Source organism: Choloepus didactylus, chromosome 20, assembly GCF_015220235.1.
Source record: "Choloepus didactylus isolate mChoDid1 chromosome 20, mChoDid1.pri, whole genome shotgun sequence".
Lineage (NCBI taxonomy): Eukaryota > Metazoa > Chordata > Mammalia > Pilosa > Megalonychidae > Choloepus > Choloepus didactylus.
Genome location: NC_051326.1, coordinates 33,347,157 through 33,368,663, shown reverse-complemented (window position 1 = coordinate 33,368,663; position 21,507 = coordinate 33,347,157). Strand labels below are relative to the sequence as shown.

General features: G+C 41.8%; 1 protein-coding gene across 8 annotated transcripts in view; it reads left to right on the top strand.

The window, feature by feature from the left end:
- ZNF395 (zinc finger protein 395) overlaps nt 1–21,507 on the top strand; it is a 47,005-nt gene that overhangs the window by 12,913 nt on the left and 12,585 nt on the right. For 4 of the 8 annotated variants that reach the window (XM_037812882.1, XM_037812883.1, XM_037812876.1 and 1 more), the window contains exons 2-3: nt 19,568–19,872; nt 20,959–21,188. In XM_037812882.1, the coding sequence (XP_037668810.1) occupies nt 19,621–19,872; nt 20,959–21,188 (482 nt within the window). In that variant the 5' untranslated portion in view covers nt 19,568–19,620. Of the gene's footprint in view, nt 1–3,459; nt 3,565–18,426; nt 18,593–19,567; nt 19,873–20,958; nt 21,189–21,507 lie in introns of all 8 variants that reach the window. The other 4 variants (XM_037812881.1, XM_037812878.1, XM_037812877.1 and 1 more) reach the window with 3 other exon arrangements.

Sequence of the window (21,507 nt, the reverse complement as noted above, 5' to 3'; positions counted from 1 at the left end):
GCCTTTGGATTGGTGAGCTTCCCGTTGTTGGAGGTATTCAAGTTGAGTCGTATGCAGTTGATCAGGGATGCTGTAGAAGAGGACAGGAATTAGGCTGACCTCCAAAGTCTCTTCCACTTCTTAAGATCAATTATTTTGTGACTTGTTAAGGCTGAAAGATAATGTGGAATAGGGGATATACCTCTAGTTGCATAGTATTTGAGTCAACATCATCATGTAAGCTTTTTAGAAAATATTTTGTAAATGGATCCCAGCATTTTATAGAGACCCTGCAGGGGTCATTTTAAAAAGGATAAAGAGAACTGGTTTAAGGTGGGGAAGGACTCAGTTTGTGGCCCCAGGGCTGCTGAAAATTGAATTTGGTCTTAAGGAAAAGCAAGAAGGTAGGGGGGAAAGGGCAAATAATAATAAATGAAATAGATTGACATGTAGAAGGGTAATCATTTATTAGCCAGTTCTGCTCAGTATGCAAAATAAATTATTATAAAGATGGGGCTGTTTAGCTGAATGGGTCCTCCATTTGGCTGTGGCCTTGCTTGGACCTGGAAGTCCCTTGAGCATCTTCTTCTCCACTTCATTTTCTACACTGTGGATTTATATTGCTGGGAACAGTATGTTAAATGCCATCCTGACACCAGGGATGAGATTGAGTCTTGTGATTGTTCTGTAGGTTTTGATATGAAGAGGACAAGGGACAGATGACTTTAAAGAACTCTTGAGCAGGATTTTCCAGGAAAGCATGTATTTAGTGTATATCAGGAAATTAGTTTGTGGTTTCAGTTTGGGAAATTTTTATTTTTGTGTTTTTATTATTAACAGTTTACGTGTAGAAAATTTGAGTTAATTTTGCCTAAATTTTACTTAAATATATGGTTTATTTTGAATCTACCCTGATTATTTAATGTGTTCTGATTCTTCTTATATATTTCTTTAATTACCTTTTTTGGAGGGGCACTACTAGGTCTAAATCACACAGCGAAAGTTTCTTAGTTCTGCAAAGAGAATAGAGGCTGCTTTATCTCATCTTTGGAGAATAGCGCAAGATGATTTCTCTCTCCATGTGAATCGTGCACATTTTGACATTTGAAAAAATCAGCATTTGGAAGAAAGTGCTCTCTCTTTCATGGAGTAAAGCAATTGGGGGTGCAATGACAATAAGGAACAACAGTTTTAGATGTACATAAAAAGTACAGGCAAACCTTGGTTATTTAGAATTAGAGTTAAAATTGTTAGTGAACTTGTTGTTGATGGGTCCGGGTCTTCTTTATCAGTGTGTCATTGTGCCTCCCATGATGTCTGGCACATGGGCTCTGCTTGTTGAATAGCTTGAATGAGTTCACTGGACCACATACAGTGGGTATGGAAAAAAGTTACACTATCATATCCTTCTTTTTTTTAATTTAAAGCAAAATACAATAAGAAATGACAGTTCCCTGCCTTTTTTGTCCTTTGAGTATTGGGAAGGCATAAAACTCTTGCAGTGAAAAGAACCACATTCAGAGGATATTTTTCACAGTGCAGGAGGAATTAAAAACTCCCTCTCCTCCTCTGTTTTTCTTCTCCTGTTGGAAATGAATTGCTCTTGGTGTGCTGTTCTTAAATTCATGTGTCCTCTATCCATTTTAATCTTGTTATCTATTTTTATGGTGACTGTCGCCATGGTACTTGTGCTCTTTACATAGCACAACAGAGATTTCCGAAGTCTGATAGGACAGCTCAGAGTTCTGCTGCAGCTGGGGTAGAAACTGTGTTTGAGTAGTTTTTTTTTTTCAAGTTGAGGCATAATTTACACACAGTGAAATGCTCAGATCTGAAGTGTCCTGTGTAATCAGTTTTGACAAATGCCTATCAGGACAGGTCATTTCCGTCACCCCAGAAAGTTCCTTCTTGTCCATTTCCAGATACCCCTCGCCCCCAACCAAGAACCACAGATCTAATTTCTACCCCCATAAGTTAGTTTTGCCTTGTAGGTTCTTAGTATTATAATTGTCTTTCTGTAGATTTTGTGCATAGTGCTTTGAGAAGGTGTAGAGGTTGTGTGTTTAAAAATTCCATTTCCTATTTGGTTTGGTGGCCCCAGTAAGTAAATATTAATGTTCTTGGGCTTGTCCAATGGGAAGCTCAGATTCTTCCCATTAGCCCAGGGGATCTGAATTTATGTTAGAAGTCTTGAATCCCAGAAGGAAGAATTGGAGGCATAGATAGCTAAGCCTGGTGTGGAATAAGTGCTACTGGGTAAGTGCTGCCATTATTGGTGTGTGTGTGTGTGTGTGTGTGAGAGAGAGAGAGAGAGAGAGAGAGAGAGAGAGAGAGAGAGAGAGAGAGAGAGAGAGAGAGATTTGTTGTATTGGAGAGATGGAATGCACAGAAGAGCTGAAATTGCTCCTAGGACATCCCTTTGGATTTCCTAGACTTCCCCTTGATGCACTTTCTCTTTTTTCCTGCCTCTTCCTTGAACTAGGTTATAAATTTAACTATCCACAGAGTTACAGAGTTGGGCTTGTAATACTGAAACAAGATCCATGTTGCAAAGCCCATAGCCGGCTGGAAACACAGTGGCGCTTTGCTCTGCTGAGCCCTCAGCCTCCTGGGAAGCTGTATCAGACTGTCGCCCCTCATCTAGATGGAAATTGTCCCAAACACATTATTGAAATGTATTGAATGGGTTCAATTTCTTTTTTTAATTATAATTTTCACTATTAAAGTAATGCATGAATACATTTCTCTAGAAAAGAAAATGCAAACTTTCCAGAGCACATAAAAATCTTCCTCAAAGGCCACTCCTAATCCCAGTCCCTTCCCTAGAGGTTAACCACTGTTGTGGGTTTGTTTGTATTCTTCAAATGCTTTACATACTTATATTTATACTTACAGAACTTTAAAAAATTAAGTGCATTGTACTGCATATATTGTGCTTTACTTTTTTTCTCTCCCCTGCCTTCCGACTCAACAGTATGTCTTGGTGCTTATTCCGCATCAGTACAGAGGGATCTTTTGGATTTTGTTTAACTCCTACATGGTCTTCCTTAGACTGGAGAGACCACAATTATTTAGCTTTTCCCCAGTTGATTGACATTTAGGTTATTTCCATCCTATGCTATTACAAACACTGCTGCAGTAAACATCACTGTACATGCATCCTTTATAACATATGAGTGTTCCTCTAGTGTAGGTAGAAGGTGAAATTGCTTGGTAACAGAGTACTTTAATTTTTAATTTTAACAAAGATACATTACAGGATCAGTGTGTAGCTTAGAGGTAAAGTGGACCAGGGGATATTTGAGGTATGCTCAGACACGAAGCAGTTATTTTAAGACTAGGGCAGGATTTAGCATGTGCAAGGTCTGTGCTCACCCACCTCCTCTTATCAGCACTGGTTGAGCTAGAAGTGTTGGTGTCAGGAAGAGCTCTTCTAGTGCTCCAAAGTTACTTCTGTCTGGTGTGCTCCCTTCCCACCAGGTCCCGTGCCACCTATCCAGGGGACTTTGGCCTCTATGTCCATAGTAGTTGCATGAAGGAGGAGAATCACAGGAAGGATAAGCAGCAGATTGTGGACTCTGAATGGTAAATTCTAAATTCAGTTCATTCTCTAACTAGAGACTTTAAACACCTCTGTGATTCTTCATTGTGCTTTCTGTAGGATACAGAGTATATCTTAGGCATTCAAGCCAAGGGTGAGGCATGTGGAAGCATTTTAGTTTTCTTAAAAAAAAAAAAAATCTAAAACACCGCAATGTTACTTTTATTAAGTTTTTCTTTTAATTAAAGAAGAATGCCTCTCTGTATTTATACTTCCTGCCATTATCTCTAGATCTCTGAAGAGCTCCTCTCTCTTAGAAAATAGAAAATATGGAAATTCATTGTATCAGGCCAGACCTCTGCATATGGAAACTAATATGACAATGGAGGGCTTGGTTGACCATCTCCCTTTTGAAGACAATGCTAAGGGTGGGTACACACTGGGGCCATTGGGCTTCCAGCTAGTAAGGAGCAGAGACCATTTGCAGCCTTAATTACCTCACTGTGCATTTGCCTTCAGACCCCATGCAGATGTTAATGAGAATCCCAGAGGAACCCCACTCTTACATTCATTCAAATGTCCATTTATATTGCCTTGCAGTACAGAGACATCTCCTCTGATTTTCCGTAGGTGTTGGCAGGAGCTCCCTTTTCTGTCATTTCAGGATTTGGTGACCAAGTCCAGGCCCCATCTTATCTCTCTCAGTTATGACTTGGTGGATTCTCCCAGGGCCCTCCTGTCCTTGATCTCTCTGGCCTGAAGAGCACTCTCTTCTTAGCTTGCCCTCCCATCATGCAACTCATTAAGCTGACTGTCCTCTGGTTTTACAAATCATCTTTCTTGATGGGCAGCAACCAGTGTTCCCAATGTGGACGATTTTCTAATTTTATGGGGGGGGTGCAGGGTGTTTCTTTCTGTTTTTAGTACTTTTGCAGTGGTGCTGGACAAAACTTTAATTTGGCCTTTGTGACCATAGTAGGACGATAGTCTGATCTACATGATTTAGAGGTCCCTTTACTGGGTTATGACTGTTCCAGTTTTTTTTTCTTATACATATTACACTACTTTTGCTGATGCTAAAATGTACTGGCTGCTTTTCCCTCTACTTGCACAAACTTTCCTGTAATCTTGAGAAGAGTTCCCATAAGTTGGACTTGTCACTACCTGGAGTTTTGTGTCTTTTTTTTTTTTTAGTTAATGTTTATTGAGCCGTCTGTGCCAGGCGCAGGGTTCAATATTCCTGTGTATTTTCTTGATATGTCTTAGGCTCCTCCCTCAGACCAGGGGAATCAGAATCTAAGAGGAGGAGCTTGGTGACTCTTAAAAACCAAGGTGTTAAAAAAAAAATTTGCATTGCCTTATTAAATTCACAGATTATCCCCTAGCATAGAGGTTAATGTTCTTATTTTACAAGTGAGGAAACTGAGGCACAGGGAGGTGGGGTAATTTGCCCAAGGTCACATAGTTGGGAAGTGACAAATTATATTGTGAGGGAGCCCCATGCTTTATTCTTTGCTATCCGGAGAGCTGCTCATTTCCCCTTCCATGCCTCAGCCACCACCACCACAGTAGCCTCTTGGTGAATCAAATTTTTAATAATAAGGAAATTTAAGCAGTCATCTAGTCTAATCTCTTATCTCTTATTCAATGCACAATTTTCCTGGCTGTATAACATAGTAGAAAGAGCATGGATTTTGTAGTCTGGTATATTTGAACTTAAACCTTGTATCTATCAGTAACTTTTGGGCTTGGTGAAAATTACTTGACTTCCCCAAGTCTCGGTTTCCTCATCTATAAAATGGGGAAGATGATGGTACTTATCTCATGGAATTATTGTGGAAGATTAAGTGACATACAGTATATGAAATGCTTAGCAAGTGACCAGCAGATCATTTTTGATAAATGATAGCTATTTCATCATTCCTAAAAGAACATCAGTCTTTGAAAGGATGTGGATTACATGTAAGAGTTTCTATTATTGTCTTGCCTGTTTACTCTATAACAGTTCTAATAAAGTAGTTAATGTGATTTTATTCCTTGGGGACATCCTACTACCTTTTTCCTGAAAATATTTTAGTCTTTTGTTGGCCCCGAGTTGCATCCGGTGTACCAGTCTGATACGGGGTGAGACTCTTATGTGGTGTCAACAGGAGCTCACCGTTGCTGTGGCATGGCCTGTGTGTTTGGCCTACTTGGTGACAATTTTGTCCTTCACTTCTCTCAACACCCTCAAGCATGGGCCTTCTGGCCTGTGTGATTTATCCACAGTTATTTTGCCACTTTGGCTTAGAACATCCTCATCAGTGTGTACTATTTCATTAATGCTTCTACCCTGTCCATTTCAGGAAAAACATCTGAAAGTGGACACCCTGATATCCTGAGCTGGGGCTGGGGTGAACACTCATGCCTTTATATTTCATCTTTAAACTCATTCTCTGCCCCACAATTATTGGGGCATGAAGATTCCTTAAATGGCTTTCTTCCAAGAAAGGTACATTTAAGTTCTTTCCTTAGTGGTTTGTGCCTTGGGCATGTCCCCCTCCTCAACTTTGCCCAAAATTCAAATATGTATTTAAATTATCTTCCTTTTTATGGTGTCTTTTTTCTCTTCGTTAAGGTTGACTTTCTATTTTTGGGTGGGAAGCATGTCTGTCTCCCTCAGTCTCCAGGTGGCACGTTTTTAAAGAGCTGGTGTTTCTGTCCTGTGTTGCAGTTGCACTCCTCCTTGAGTTTCTGTTGAAGGGGCTCCTGTGTCATTGGCACTGGTGTGGGCTGGCTGCAACCCAGAGACTAACGCTTCTGCTATGTGGGGCAAGAGATTTGGGAAGGTCCTACCAGCAGGCATTGGAGGTAGTTCAAAGAGGACTTATGAAGCACCGCCTCGGGGAAATTTGGCAGCAGGCATCGAACCACACTGGGCAGGGAACCAAGACTGAGATTTAGGTTTCAGGGGAGGAGAGCAGGAATGGGATCTATTTGCTGAAAGTGAGGTAAGCAGGGGCCTGGTTACTGGCTTTGGGCTCCAGGGTCAAAGCCCATCTGACTTGATGTCAAGCCATCAGCACTGAACCCTGGGGCTGGTACATTTTGGCTAGCAGGCTTCTAAATAGCATAGGTTCAATTTCTCGGGGTTCTCCTCTCTTGCTGAAATCAGCTTTATTGTGATTTCAATTAATTAGTGGCTCATCCAATAGTCAACTTGTTAATATTCTTTAGAGTTAGTAGCTATGTTACTGGTTCTGGTTGAATATCCTTTTACAACCCCAGTTCCTAGATGCCAGTTGTAAGCATTCAGAATCGCGCGTTGTGTTATTTAGCCATCCAGCACAGGTCTAAAATAGGAAATGGGGGAAGGAAGCACATCTGTTGAGCACCTTCCAGATGCTGGGCACTGTGCAAGTTTTATCCTCTTAACTGCTCTGTGAGGTCTGAACTGTTCTCTTTTCACAGGTGAGTTTGGGGAACTGACCCTCAGAGATAGTGGCTAAGGTCACACAGGTCGAAGAGGATGGCCCGTGTCTCTTCTGTTGCAGTCTCCTGTTTCCCTAGAACAAGTTCCCTCTGAAATGTGGCTTGGCTTAGCCTTCTCCTGAAAATATTTGGTGTGCATTTGATGCGCTAGTTTTAGTAAGTTTTAGTACCTCAGTGGTATCCAGTCCTCCCCCACCTCCCTGACACAGCATTCCTGAGGGGTTGGGAGTGTTCCCACTGGTCTTAGGTGTCCTCTGTGATGGTGGAGGGGAGCATACCACCCCCAGGAGAAGGTGATAGGGGATTCTGAAGTCATGCTCCTTTGGGGTAGGGCTGTCCCCCATCCTGACTCAGAAAACATATATAGTTAATTGGGGGGTCACAACAAGGAAAAGGTTGGATAAAAGTTGATCTGTGATAGACTGGGTATTTTCCTCCTGGCTGGAGAAAACTATTCCCGTTAGCCTGTTAGCCACCCTGGTCCTCAGAACAGACAAATTCTGATATCCAGCTCTTATTTCAGTATTTTTTTTTTTTCTTCCCTCCTCCTTCTTCTTTTAATGTTATCAGCCACCAGAATGTTCTTTCGCCCCAACAGCACGTTTCTTTTCTTGCCATTTAAAATCCAAAATGACAGTTTATTTTCCATTAACTTGCATTTTGGGTGGCACCTTGCTCCCTTCCCTTACACGTGTTTTATCTTTTCTGGTTATGTTTCTATAGTTGACTGATCTTGTCTGTGTGTACATTGTTTATTATCTTTAGTTTTGGACTTCACACTCCTGGCCTGGCCCCAGACCAGGTGATAACTTTCTTGGGGACCTGCAGCTCTCTGTGCCCTATTACCCTCCATAGAAAGGATTGCTGCCTGTTTATTACTTTCATACCTGCAAGTCACCAGGTAGCTCCAGCTCTCCCTCAAACCTTGTTTATCTAGCATTGCCATTTAAGTGAATATTGAACTCCAAACCAGTTTTCTACTTTAACTGCTTCATTGCCTGAAGTAATTTTCATATATTTGCCATTTTTATGGACTGTGATTATTCATTTAAGTGAGTGTTGAGTTCCAAGTAGTTTCTCTACTCTGCCACTTTAAATGAAAAAAAAAAAAAAATACATAGAATCTGTGTTTCTTGGCCTTCTTAAAAGAGAGGGAACATACAGAAACCTTTTTGTGGTGTCTTAGGAATTGGCACCACAAGCGTCAATTACCACTATGGTTCCCTTTCTAGCTTGTATGCTGCTGAGGGCCTTAAATTAACGGGCCCTTGACTGTTAGGCTTTTTTTTTTTTTTTTAATCATTTTTTAAATTGTAGACTATAACACATATACATAGAAGTGATAACTTTCTAAGTGCAGTCAACAGTAGTTAGCAAATTTCAAAGAATGTTATGGGTTACACTTCCACAGTTTCAGTTAGTTCCTTATTGTGAAATATAACATATGCAAAAAGGTAATATCTTTCAAAGTATGATTTAACAAGTAGTTATGTAGGAAATTTCCAAAAATGTTATGAGTTACAGTACCATAGTTGCAATTATTTCCTTACTGTGAAATATAGCATATACACAAAAATGTGATAACTTTCAAATTACAATTTAACAAGTAGCTATGGAACAAATTTCAAAGGATGCTATTGATTACAGGTCCACCATTTCAGTTCCTTCATTCTGGCTATTCTAATACCCTAGCAACTAAGAAAAATAAAATTATATAGAGATTCAATATTCGTAATCCTTTGTTAAATTCCATCTTGTTGTTCTACCCCTTCCTCTAGTTTAGTCACTTTCCTGATCTTTTGGGATGTCCAGACAGTGACCACCCTAAATTGTTCTTGTTGAAAAGGGGTGTCGACATTATGGGAAAAGGGGACACATCTGGTTGATGTTCTTGAAGAGGCTATTGCTTCTGGGTTTTGGGACTTAGCTGGCATAGGAGTTCTCTGGAGGATTTAAGTTTCTGAAGAGTAAACTTAATGAGTGAAACTTGTATAGAGTCTGAGATAGGTATCTGGGTGTTCTTTCAGGTTTTCAAAACTGCTGTTGACTTGGGCTTATCGTATTGTGGTCATTTGGCTTATCTAGGTGAAGCTTACGTAGGAGTAACCTCCAGGACAGCCTCTTGACTCTACTTGAATTCTCTTAGCCACTGAAACCTTATTTTGTTGACTTTCTTTTCCCCCCTTTGGTCAAAAAGGCATTCTCAATCCCTCAATGCCAGGGTCGGGCTCATTCCTGGAATCCGTGTTCCATGTCGCCAGGGAGACTCATCTTGGGAGTCCTGTCCCACTTTGGGGGGAGAGTGATGAATTTATTTGCAGAGTTAGGCTTAGAGAGAGAATGTCCACATTTGAGCAACAAAAGAGGTTCTCTGGAGGTGACTCCTAGGCATAATTATAGTTAGGCTTAGCCTCCTCTTTAGAACCCTAAGTTTCACCAGAGCAAACCTCAAAATCAAGGGCTTGACTTATCAAGTATGGAGATCATAAGTTCACATAGCATATGTTGTGGCCACAATAATCCATCCATATCTCACATTATCATCACTTAGTTGTACACTCCTCATCACTCTCCATTTTAAACAATTTTCATGACCCAAAGCATCTCATAGCTTTTGTCAGCCCTTAATTATTTTTGCCTAGTATTTGTATAATACTAATATGGTGTTGCTTTTAATTATAGTCTCTAGTATGCAATGTATAGATTTTTCCCATATACCTTCTGTTGTCAAATCTCTGTTCTGTCATACCTTAGAAGTAAATCATGTAAGTGCCTATCTATATTTGTGGTGCTGATCTGTGGGAAACATGCCTTTAAACAACCTCTTACAACCCTATTCATCTTCAATACAGCTCTGATACTCTAATCCCATTAACAAACAATCATCACCCCTATCCATTCCCATACCTTTGAATTCACCATCATTAACATATCTGAACATTGTAGATTATCATTTCCCCTCACTAGCTTCTGTCTATCACTAGGTTCCCAATATTCTACATTATAACACATTGATTTTACACTCTTCAGGGAGTTCACAGAAGTGGTAACACATAGTATCTCCCCTTTTGTGTCTGACTTATTTCACTGAGCATTTTATCTTCAAGGTTCATCCGTGTTGCCATATGTTTCAGGACCTTGTTGCTTCTTACTGCTGCATAGTATTTCATCATGTATATATACCACATTTTGTTTATCCAGTCATCTGTTGTAGGACACTTGGATTGTTTCCATCTCTTGGCAGTTTGAACAGTGCTGCTATGTATATCGGTGTGCAAATGTCTGTTCATGTCACTGCTTTCAAATCTTCTGGGTATATATCGAGAAGTGGAATTGCTGGATCGTAGGGTAATTCAATATCTAGTTTTCTGAGAAACCACCAAACTGTCTTCCCCAGTGGCTGTACCATTATATATCCCCACCAGCAATGAATAAGAGTTCCAGTTTATCCACATCCTCTCCCGCATTTATTGTTTCCTGTTTGTTTAATGGCAGCCATTCTTATTGGTGTGAGATAATATCTCATTGTGGTTTTGATTTGTATTTCCCTAATAGCTAGTGAAGATGCACATTTTTTCATGTGTTTTTTAGCCATCTATAGTTTTTCTCTGGAAAAATACCTTTTCATGTCTTTTGGACTGTTAGGCTTTTTGTATATAGTTCTCATGTCTGTGTTTTATATTTTTTGGGTGTTTATTTTTGTTGTTGTTCTAGTTTGCTAATGCTGCCAGAATGCAAAACACCAGAGATGGATTGGCTTTTATAAAAGGGGGTTTATTTGGTTACACAGTTACAGTCTTAAGGCCATAAAGTGTCCAAGGTAACACATCAGCAATCGGGTACCTTCACTGGAGGATGGCCAATGGCATCCGGAAAACCTCTGTTAGCTGGGAAGGCACGTGGCTGGCGTCTGCTCCAAAGTTCTGTTTTCAAAATGGCTTTCTCCCAGGACGTTCCTCTCTAGGCTGCAGTTACTCAAAAATGTCACTCTCAGTTGCTCTTGGGACTTTTTTCCTCTCGGCTTCTCTGGGGTAAAAGTCTGCTTTGTTCAATGGCTGTCTTCAAACTGTCTCTCAGCTGCAGCTACTCTCTCTCAGCTCCTGGGCGTTCTTCCAAGTGTCCCTCTTGGCTGTAGCTCCTCTTCAAAATGTTGTTCTCAGCTGCACTGCACTCCCTCTGTCTGTCAGCTCATTTATATGGCTCCAGTGACTCAACTTAGACCCACCCCAAATGGGCGGAGCAACACCTCCATGGAAATTATCCAATCAGAGTCATCATCCATAGCTGGGTAGGGCACATTCCAAAGAAACTCTCAAAGAATTCCAATCTAATCAGCACTAAAATGTCTGCCCCACAAGATTGCATCAAAGAATATGGCTTTTTCTGGGGGACATAATGCATTCAAACCAGCACAGTTGTTTTCACTTTTTGCTTTTCATTACTGTAAGTGCCTCTAATGGGTTCCTTCTTCCTAATAAAATTCGCTCTTTCTCCTGCAGTGCTGTAAGGATCAGATGAGGCAAGAGGCAGCCTCAAGGCATCAGGGCTGTGAACCAGAGAGGCCCCATCCTGCTATGGGACGCTATGAGAAGAGAGAACTGGACCAGGGAGGAGCTAAGGAAAGCTGCCCTCTCTACAGCTTGCTAGCTTTGTAAACTTCTTGAGGGACCTGTTTTCTCAGCTATAAAATGAGGATACTATCATCCCTCCGTAATTTCTTGAGTTGCTGAGAGGTCAGGAAAAAAACCAAGCCCCCAAATATGTGTATCAAAATGAATATAAACCCAAGTGGCACTCAAATATTTTTCACTGGTGGTTTTATTTAAACTTAACCTGAAAACTGCTACAGAACTGTTAGTTCTCTGGACCTTGTTCTCTCGGGGATACCCAGCCCCTGTCCCCCTCCCTCTGGTCCCTGCTCTGGGTAAAATGCTGAAATGCTGAGTTAGCAACCCCCACCCCCATCCCCACACCCAACTCTCACCTAGGCTCAGTAGAGTTTAAGTCAAGTTTAATCATGCACATATACATATGCATGCATGCTTGTAGCACCCTCCCATGCATGTGCAAATATAGCACTAAACAGCATGATCACATGGAACACTTGTAAGCATGATTTCACTTATACCTACTTCTTTATAGTATTTGCTATGTGTTTTCAGAACTGAGTTTTCTTAGAACTGAGTTTGAACACTATTTAATACTCTACCCTTCTTTTTGACCCCTCTACCTTCATTTTAGGGCAAGCAGCAAGAATTATTTCTCCTAACACATCACTCTTGAATCTGGGCTCTCCTCACCCGTGAGAGTATGATCTCTTTAAAATCATAAATCTGGATAAATCTGGATGGAATAAGCAAGATATGGCCTCTGCCCTCAAAGGGCTTACAGTCTAAGGGAGATGGCAGTGTTATTGGTGCCAGTAGAAATAGTTACAGATTTTTGAGCCCTAAGTCTGTGCCAAGCACCGTGCCAGGAATTATGAAAATAGGACTGCTATTTGGGACACTTATTTTTATTATAAACCCTTACTTTTATTACAGAGTGGTGTATACATGACAGAAATATGAACAAAGGGCACTGGTATTTTTGAAAAAAATGGGAGGTAGGTGTGAAAGAAGGGGACACGTACTAGTTCCTGGGTAGAGAGTGGAAATGCTTTCCTTCTTTGCAGGCAGTGCAAACAGAACAGTCTGTTTTACTTGATTGAAAAATGCTTGTTGATCAGGATCATTTATTATTTGCTGGAGAGAATTCACTGTAATCAGATCAGATGACCTATTTCTGTGGTCCATCTGCTGGAATATGAAAATAGGACTGCTGTTTGGAACCCTTATTTTTCCCTTCCATTATTCTATTACATTTATTACAGTAATGGGAAGGCTGGATGCTAACTTACAGGGAATACTGTAGAGAGGAGTCCATCCCTGAATGAGAGTTGGGTAACTTTTAAGGTCCCTATCAATCCTGAAATTCTATAATTTTAATTTTACTGATAGCCTAAATTATTATACATTGAAGTTCTGTAATACAGTTTTTTAAAAGCCTTTGAAAAAAGACAATAAACAGAATGCCCTGAGAATCCAAATTGTCACTCTCTTATCAGTTGATTTAAAAATATTGGCATTGAATTGATCACTGAATGCTATATATCTCATTTGTATTGTAAAAATCTAACTTTCCCCTCCCTTTCCCCCCTCCCCCCCCTTTTTTTTTTTAATATAGCAGAGCCTGATAAATAAAAATAACTCAAGTGATTTATAAGTTTTAACTCAGGCTCTGGACACTCTGGGGTTGGGTTTCTCTCTAAAGTAAGGCTGGTCAGGAGGGTCCTCTGGAAAGAGAGAAAAGGTCGATGTGTGTTCAGTGAAGTGAGTCTTGTTTTTACTTTCCCTGGAGGAAGACATCCCAGAAAAAAATAAGGCTTGAGAACTACCAGGCAGCAGCTGAGTAGTACCGAGGTTCAAATGGTGGCCTGCAAACTGGGAAGACCACAAGCCTATTTGCATTTGCTTGTAAATTTGCTTGTAAATGCAACATGGCATCTGTCAACAAAGATATCCCCCAGCTAGGAATTGCTCAAGATTAATTGTTTGGAAATCCTGTTCTCCATTGAGTGCTACTGTAATATAAGGGGGGTAGTTTGCTGCAAACATTTTGTCCTTTGGATGAGCTTAAAACATCACACTGAAAAAACTTTTAATTAAAACTTTATAAGGTTTAAAGGAAAAAATTGCCAACTCTCTGATAAGACGCTAAGAATAATAAGCAAAATATTAACCAAAGAACCAAAATCTTAAACTGATATTCTGTGCAGCGATACCCAATGGTGAATCACAAAATATACAGAAAGCTGAGAGGTTTAGTAGAGAATCTGAAACTCTTGGCAGAGAGTTGATGTCCCTCACCTTGATCCATAAATTGTTCAACAGGAAGGTAGCAAGCACCCAAGCTCTGGCAAACTTCAACCTCCTTAACTTACACACACACACATGTACACAAATTCACTAGTTGTGTAGTTAATCTCTTCGACTCATGACCTGTTTTCTGAAAGTGCCACTAGGCAATGTCCGTGGCTTGCCGCAGCCTCCCTGGATGGTAGGAGCCGGCAGCCAGTGTGTGTGTGAGTGTGTGCACCCGTCTACGTGTGCCGAGACATGCAGTTGTCTGGCAACAGCCACATGTCAAATAGCAATTTGCAACTCGGAACCATAGAGAGGGTTTGTTTTACCATTCTGTGTTTTCCAGTTATTTAACTGATGGCAGGTGTCCTCATTAAGGGCTATTAGCACATCAAAATAATGTTTGCTGAGCCTGGAAAAACCCCTTTTGGACATTGACCAAAATACTTATTCTGGGGCAGCCAACCCTTCTTATTGGTGACAGCAGTAGAGGAGAGAAGCTCAAGAGAGCTCAGGATCCCTTTAAAACCATGCCCGAGCCAGGAACTGTACTTTTGCATGAATTTATGTATCAAACAAGGAATTCCATAAGTAGAGAATGTAATATTCTAAGTGGGATTTGGCTACATGTTGAAATACCATTATTGTTACTCAGAAATAAATGTTCCTTGATTTCTCTTTGCTGCTCCAGAATCATATGGCAAATTTGGGGATGGCTGGTTTGTATGGATCATTAATAGCTAGAAAGTGAATAGGAGTAGAGATCAGGGGAGAGGTTTGAGGGAGGCTGCAGTTAAAATGGTAGAAGCATACTAGGAAGGAGGGTGGGACCTTCTGTCGAGGTGTAAGATAACAGGAGATCCACCTTTATGGCTGCCCTTTGTAGGTGCTCGAATCATGGCTGAATCCCTGAAGACTCTATTTTGACTGTGGTGTCTATAGAGTCAAAGACATTTACTCTTCAGGAAGTATAAGAATTATGTTTGTCTTTGGTATTAAGATGAGTTGCTGATTAACTCAGGAGAGGCACTATTCAACACCTGGTGATGCTGCCCAGCCTGGATTCAGGTCTTTTTTTTTTTTTTTTTTTTTTTTTCTTTTTCCTTTTTCAGCTTTTTCGTTCCCATAATATTAATCCCCAGTATGAACTTGGCAGAAATTTTTCTTAACTTTTTGGATTGATTCCATTACCTCCCTGTGCCTTCTCAGAGGGCAATATGTGTATAAAGTTCTCCCCAAACCGCTAAATGATTAACAGGGACTCTGGCTGTTTAATAAGATCAGACTAAGGCGTTGACCTTTATTTTGTAGGTAGGAGGCTAAGATTCAAGTGAAGAAGAGATTTTCAAGGCAAGAAAGTGCTTGTGGAAATGAAAGAATAGATCTGCAGGATTGGAAGCTGTTTTTTTTTCTATCAAGGGTCATTGACATAGGGAAAAAAGAATACCCTGTAGGTAAAAAGCAATTCAGTTGAGTGTTTTATTTTGAGAGATGCCATACTTACTAAAATAATGGCAGGATCTGACCTTTGGTGCAAGATAGACATGAGTTCAGTTGTGTAGCCTCGGCAACCTAACCTCGCTGCAGCTCAGTTTCTTCATCAGAAATATAAGGCAGTATGTTTACCTCGAGTTGTTCTGAGGATTAAATTAGATACCATTTGTGAAAGCCAGTATGTATTAGGCACATAATACAGGAAGCTGCCCTCCCTTCTCTCTCTTCTGCTTTTAAAATTTAAGATGTCAGGGCACTGTAAATAAAACAAATAATAAAATGTATTTCAGGGTGGAATTTGTGTCAGTTTAAGGAGAAGGGCTAGCGAACAAAAAGCAGTGTGCATGGAAACAAGTGCGAAGTGGGCAGGATGGCCGACTTTTTGCAAATCCAGCTGAATTTGGAAGGGGCGGGCTCAACAAAATAGAAAGTGAAGTATTCTTTAAATTAAAAAAAAAAAAAAGTCTTACAAAAACACTATCAGTGTTTTTTAGCCACACATTTCAGGCAGCGTCTAAGATTGGAAGCAGAGGAATTTCGGAAATACTACCCTTTCTTCATTTTTAGTGGCAGAAACCCCAAACTTCCTGCTCTGGAAAGTGGGGGTGGCCACCTTGTTTTTCTCAAGAAAAGGGTTGACTTTTTCTCTGGCTTGTTACTGCCACCTTATGTCTCTACGTGGCATTGCAGCATCACTTCTTGCTCTTCTGAGTTCGATGAAATTAATGGTTACAAGCTATCATTTCTGGCCTAGGCTTCAAGGATGAAGGTCGGTGACAGGTTTTAAAACCGGGTTAGCTTCAGTATACATTTTCTTTTGGTGGTAAAGAATTTACTCCTTACGTTTCTCCTCCTCTTTATCGTTAAAGTAAACCATTTTGAAATAGCGTTATTGAATGTAAAATCACCAGATACTAAACCTGAACTCTGTATGAATGCCGTGACTTTGACCTTTTACTTGTCTTGTCTTTGCTTTCTAGGGAACTCATGGAGGAAATACCATGCTATCTGATTCCAGCCTTTGAGGCTCTGAATAAAATGCTTGTAAAACCAAACCAAACCCTTTTTCTTAATATTTGCAACTTTGTTATTATTTTCTAAAATTATTTTTTTTCCATTCATTTTTTGCTATCGTGGAGATGTTCTCTAGCATAGTTTTCTGGAATGGTTAGGAAATACACTAGGACTGGGGAAATGTGGAGATGGTGAGGGACCCAAAGCCCTAAGGTACTTTAGAACAAGGTTAAAAAGAAAAGAATGTTTATAGAACTAACCAAAGAAAGTTTGAACCAATAGCTATGGCAACAGTTTTTTCTTTGGTGTAAGTGTGGGCAGGAAAAGAGGGATGGGAGGGAGAAGAAATGTCTCTTGAAATGCCAAGCCTGATAGACTGGGTGGAATTAGCCTGGAAGACATTCAGGAAGGGGAACAATTGGTACCTCAGTCAATATTGAGATAGTTGAAAACCTTAGTATTTTACACCTGCCACAACACCTGGGATGTGGTTTGCACATATCAGGTCCTCAGCTAAGAGCAGTGGTTGGGAGTGTGTCAAGGGGTCCAGAGATGAACCAGGATGGCCGAGGAATGGTGAGGGCTCTCTAGAGGGAGGGTACATAGGTTTGCAACGTTGCTGGGTCCAATTCTTCCTCTCCTCCTGGCAGACCCCAGACCTAGGAGCAGGGGCAGAGGCAGCCAGGTCACCTGGTGGTGGAGCCACCCTGTGGGCCCTGTGCAGAAGCAAAGGAGTCAGGCTTGTGGTGGTGAAGGGGCTGCCAAGTTCTGGTCTAGTGTCAGGTGAGTCAACAGAAGCCAGTTCTTGGAGGGGAGCTTGTGAGAATGAAGCTGGGGAGGACAGTTAGTGGCTGGGACCAGGAGGGGTAACCAGGACGGAGGGTGTAGCTGGGGGTTGTGAGCACAAAGCTTGACTTTCTGAAAGTTGGGCATTGTCTTGTAATGCCAGCTCCCAACAGGGATGGTGGATGTGGAAGTCAGTAGAGTCCAGAAAATGAGAAGTAGAGGCCATAGTTCGTAGGTCACAGGCAGAACGTATTTGGGAAGAGGTGGGCATGCATGGTATAGGGGTAAGAATCACAGACTTTGAAGTTAGCAGGTTCTGGGGTCTCGATCTTGACTGTGCCTCTTATCAGCTTTGACCTTGTTCTCTCTGAGCCTTAGTTTTTTTAAGAGTAGAACAAGGATGGATGCTAATGGTGCCCGCTGAGTGAGAGAATGCTTATAAAACCCTTAGCACAGAGTCTGACACAGAGCAAATGCTCTGAAGTGTTAGCTATAAATATAATGTATATGTACATATATGAGAGGTTCAGAGGTGAGCTATCCAAATGATCTGGGGGTTAGAAGGTATTACCTAAAAGAGAAAAAAAGACCATTCACCTTGGAAAGGTGTACTCTATTTTAAAGTATATGAAAGATAAGTCTAATACAGAATGATATAGAAGGGTGTGCCCAAAATGTTTATTTCCACTGAGGCTAGAACTAGATTGAACTTGATCCTAACACTGTGACTTTGCATTTATATCATACTTTACAGTTTGCTAAGAGCTTCTATAGAAATGTTCTTACTTGATCCTAGAGAAGGGTAATTAGTGTTCTGATTTCCAAAAGGGGAAACAGTCTGTGGAGGTTAAAGGAACTCAACTGAATGGGGAGCGACAATGTGCCCTCTGACAGCTGATCCAGGATGTTACTTCCTGCCTCTCACTTAACGGGGCAGGATGTGGGTCAGAGGAGAAACTTCCTAATAGTAAGGCTGTGGACCGATCTGGATCACTGGGAGACGTTGCAGCACCTTTGTCATGGGAGAGACCTGTAAGAGAGAGCTCCTCTTTTCTGGATGGTGTAGGTGCTTGAAGACCGGGGGTGGCCCAGCCGACCCCAGGAGGTCCTGCCCAGCACTGTGGGTCACCAAGTGCCAGGGTTGTTAGCAGCGCTCCTCAGGCAGGAGGATTTTGACCAGTGAAGCACAAGACCAAGGTTTCTATTTCTGATCGCTTCACTAGCTCTTTCTCTCTCTAGAATGGTGAAGACAGTGCTGCCCATTTCCCTGCTTTCCAGAGTTGCTGTGTGATAAATGGGGGAACATGGAACCCTCAGAGGATGCTGAAATGGCGTGTGCTGTTTTCAGAACAGCGCCTGAGCCCCGTTCATCAGGGAGACTTCCCCTCATAAAGCCAGTCGGGGGGTGAGTTCAAAGAGGCATTGAATGGTCTTCTTGGTTTATGTCAGGGGAAAACAAGTTGCCAGAAGAATAAACAACCCTGTTGTGTTCCTACATTTTGAGCACCTCTGACTGCATTCGTGACTCGACCCCAGGTGCTGTTGGGAGCTGTGAGCTGTCAACTTTGAGGCAGAGTGGGAAGGTGGAAAGAACCCTGGATTTGGAGTCAGGAGACCAAATCTTGTTCAGGCTCCAGCACAACTACCTTTGTCACCACAAACAAGTTACTTAAGCTGTCAGCTCCAGTTTCCTCAAGTGTAAAACAAGGAGAGTGGTGTGGTTTGTTTCTATGATTCTTTACGGCTTTGAAGACTGCTGATCTTCAAGTGTTTTAAGAGTCATGTGTATCAAAAAGGTATACTCATGCTTTGACCTAGCAATAGGAATTTAACCTAAGGAAATGGTCATTGATGTGTGTTGTGCTAAGGTTTAGCTCAGAGAATGGCCACTGCAGGCAGAACTGTTTAAGCAGCAAAACACTGGGTACAACCTTAAGGTACAGTAATAAGTGATTTGTTAAATTAGCAGTGATGCATCCAATGAAGAAAATGCCATGTGGCTTTTAGAAGAGTTTTTATAGAGTAGTATTTATTGAAATAGTAAAACACGCAGTATATTAAGTGAAAATTCAGTTTACCGATGATCCATTTTTGTAAAAATAAATGATGTAAATGCATTTATGTAAAAACAGATAGAATGCAAAAGATTAACAGTGGGTATCTCTGGGAAGCAGGTTTATGAGTGATTTTCTTCCCTTGTCAATATTTTCTAAATGGTCTGTTAGGAATAGGTGTTACTTTTTTAAAGCAAAAAAAAAAAAAAATCATAAAATTTACTTTAAAAGTGTTCATTCAATTTAACTGACACTTTCTGGTTCCTGCCATGGGCAGGACTCCGTAGTAAATGCTAAAGGAAGTCCCTGCTTCTTGATCCCTCCAGATAACACGTAAAGGACTCTGTGTCCCCTTTACCTTCCTGGGAAAGGCAACATCATGGCCAGCGTGCTGTCCCGGCGCCTTGGTAAGCGGTCCCTCTTGGGAGCCCGGGTGTTGGGACCCAGTGCTTCAGATGGACCGTCAGGGCCTCCCCAGCCCTTGGAATCTCAAGGGGAGCTGCTGGAGGGGGCTGTTCCACAGCCCTTCCTCACTTATAAGGACAGTTCCTGCCTGGAACAGCCCAAGGACGTCCTCAAGGCTCTCGGCACCTCAGGCCTCCAGCAGGTGGCTTTTCAGCCCGGGCAGAAGGTAGGTTGACGCCCATCATGGACAGGTATCCATCTTCTCATGCTTGGGTCAGAAGTGCCCCAGGGGCAGGCAGGAAACTCTGGGCACCAGTTTGAGCCTTCTCCTTCCAATCATGATGGGCCTTGAGCAGGCAGGTGTCCTGAGAGAACGTGCCACCATTTGCAGACCTAGGGCTCTTTGAGAGTTCCTTCATGATAGTATTATCTGGAGAAAAACTGGCAAGACCTGATATTTGAAGTTCTGGACTTTAATCTATGCAAAACCTCATTTTGAAGCATGGCCATAGGTCAGTTTCTGTAAATGTGCTTCAGTTTGCAACTTTATAAAACCAGGGAAGGAATGTTAGGTTTATGAGAGACAGATATGATTGTATCTTTGAATTACCTTTAGACATTTTCAAGTGATGAAGATGTTTCAGTTGGAATTCAGTTTGGATTTCTGTTTCCAGTGTTCCTTCCCCTTGAGGAAGGGCTCAGTCTTCGTCTGTGCTGATACTGTCATTAGATGGAGGTGCACGTAGTTCTCCTTCATTGCCTTCTCAAGGGCTCCTACCTAGAGACCATCCCTTGCATTTCCCCTCCCTGAGGCTTGTGTCTACAGGCCTCTCTTCCCATGAGGAGAGATGACCTGCCAACTCCCAGGTGCCCTGTGAGAGTGGTCACCCTTCTTCTCTACGCCCTTTCATCTTGTCCCAAGGTAGACTTAGAATTCTCTGAAGGGAAAATGCAGGGTAGGACCAATTCAAGGCAATAGTTGACAACCAATAGACTTCAGAGGCAAGGTAGGGCAAGAGATCAGGAGGAATAGACTCATTCCAAATTCAGATAAAGTCTCTTGAAACAGGCATGCTTGCTGTTTCCAGGCTAGAGAGTTCACAAGGACCTGTTTTGGAAAGAATTGATCTAGTTTTGTTGGTCTGGGTGCTCAGGTGGGAAGTGGGTCCCTGGGAGTATCTGGCTAAACTGAAGATGAGTGCATGAGAGCAAGCAGTTTGTGGCAGGCAGATCCTCAATTCTAGAAGCTTGGGGCCGATGGGGTAGGAACCACCAAGTGCTGACCACCGGTTGCTGTTTTCCTTCCTCCCAGGTTTATGTGTGGTATGGAGGCCAAGAGTGCCCAGGTCTGGTGGAGCAGCACAGCCGGGCAGAGGATAAGATGACTGTCTGGCTGCTGGACCAGAAATTACAAATCTGCTGCAGGGCAGAGGAGGTGTGGCTCGCCGACCTGCAGGGCCCTGTTTCCCAGGCACTGTCCACGGAGCAGGATGGCCAGGCAGCCTACAGGCCCGTCTCCAGGAACATTGACGTCCCAAAGAGGTTCGTGGGAACCTGGGCTCTGGAAGTTGTGTGGGTTGTGGGCTGTCTCGTGGTGGGGAAGGAATGCGGGAGTCATATGTGTTTTGTTATCAAGATATTGGCAAACAGGATACAGGGAAAGGGGATCTTTTCTAAAAACCCAGAATGGTTTTCTTCCTAGTAACTCTGTTTTGGGTAATGAATTTTTGGTTTGGCCAAAGACTACTCCCTACCCGCTTAAACTACAATCAGATCTCAGTTTTTCATGAGAAGAGATGGGGAAGGAATGCTTTATATCAGGGTCAGCAAGCTTTTTTCTATAAAGGACCACATAGTTTAG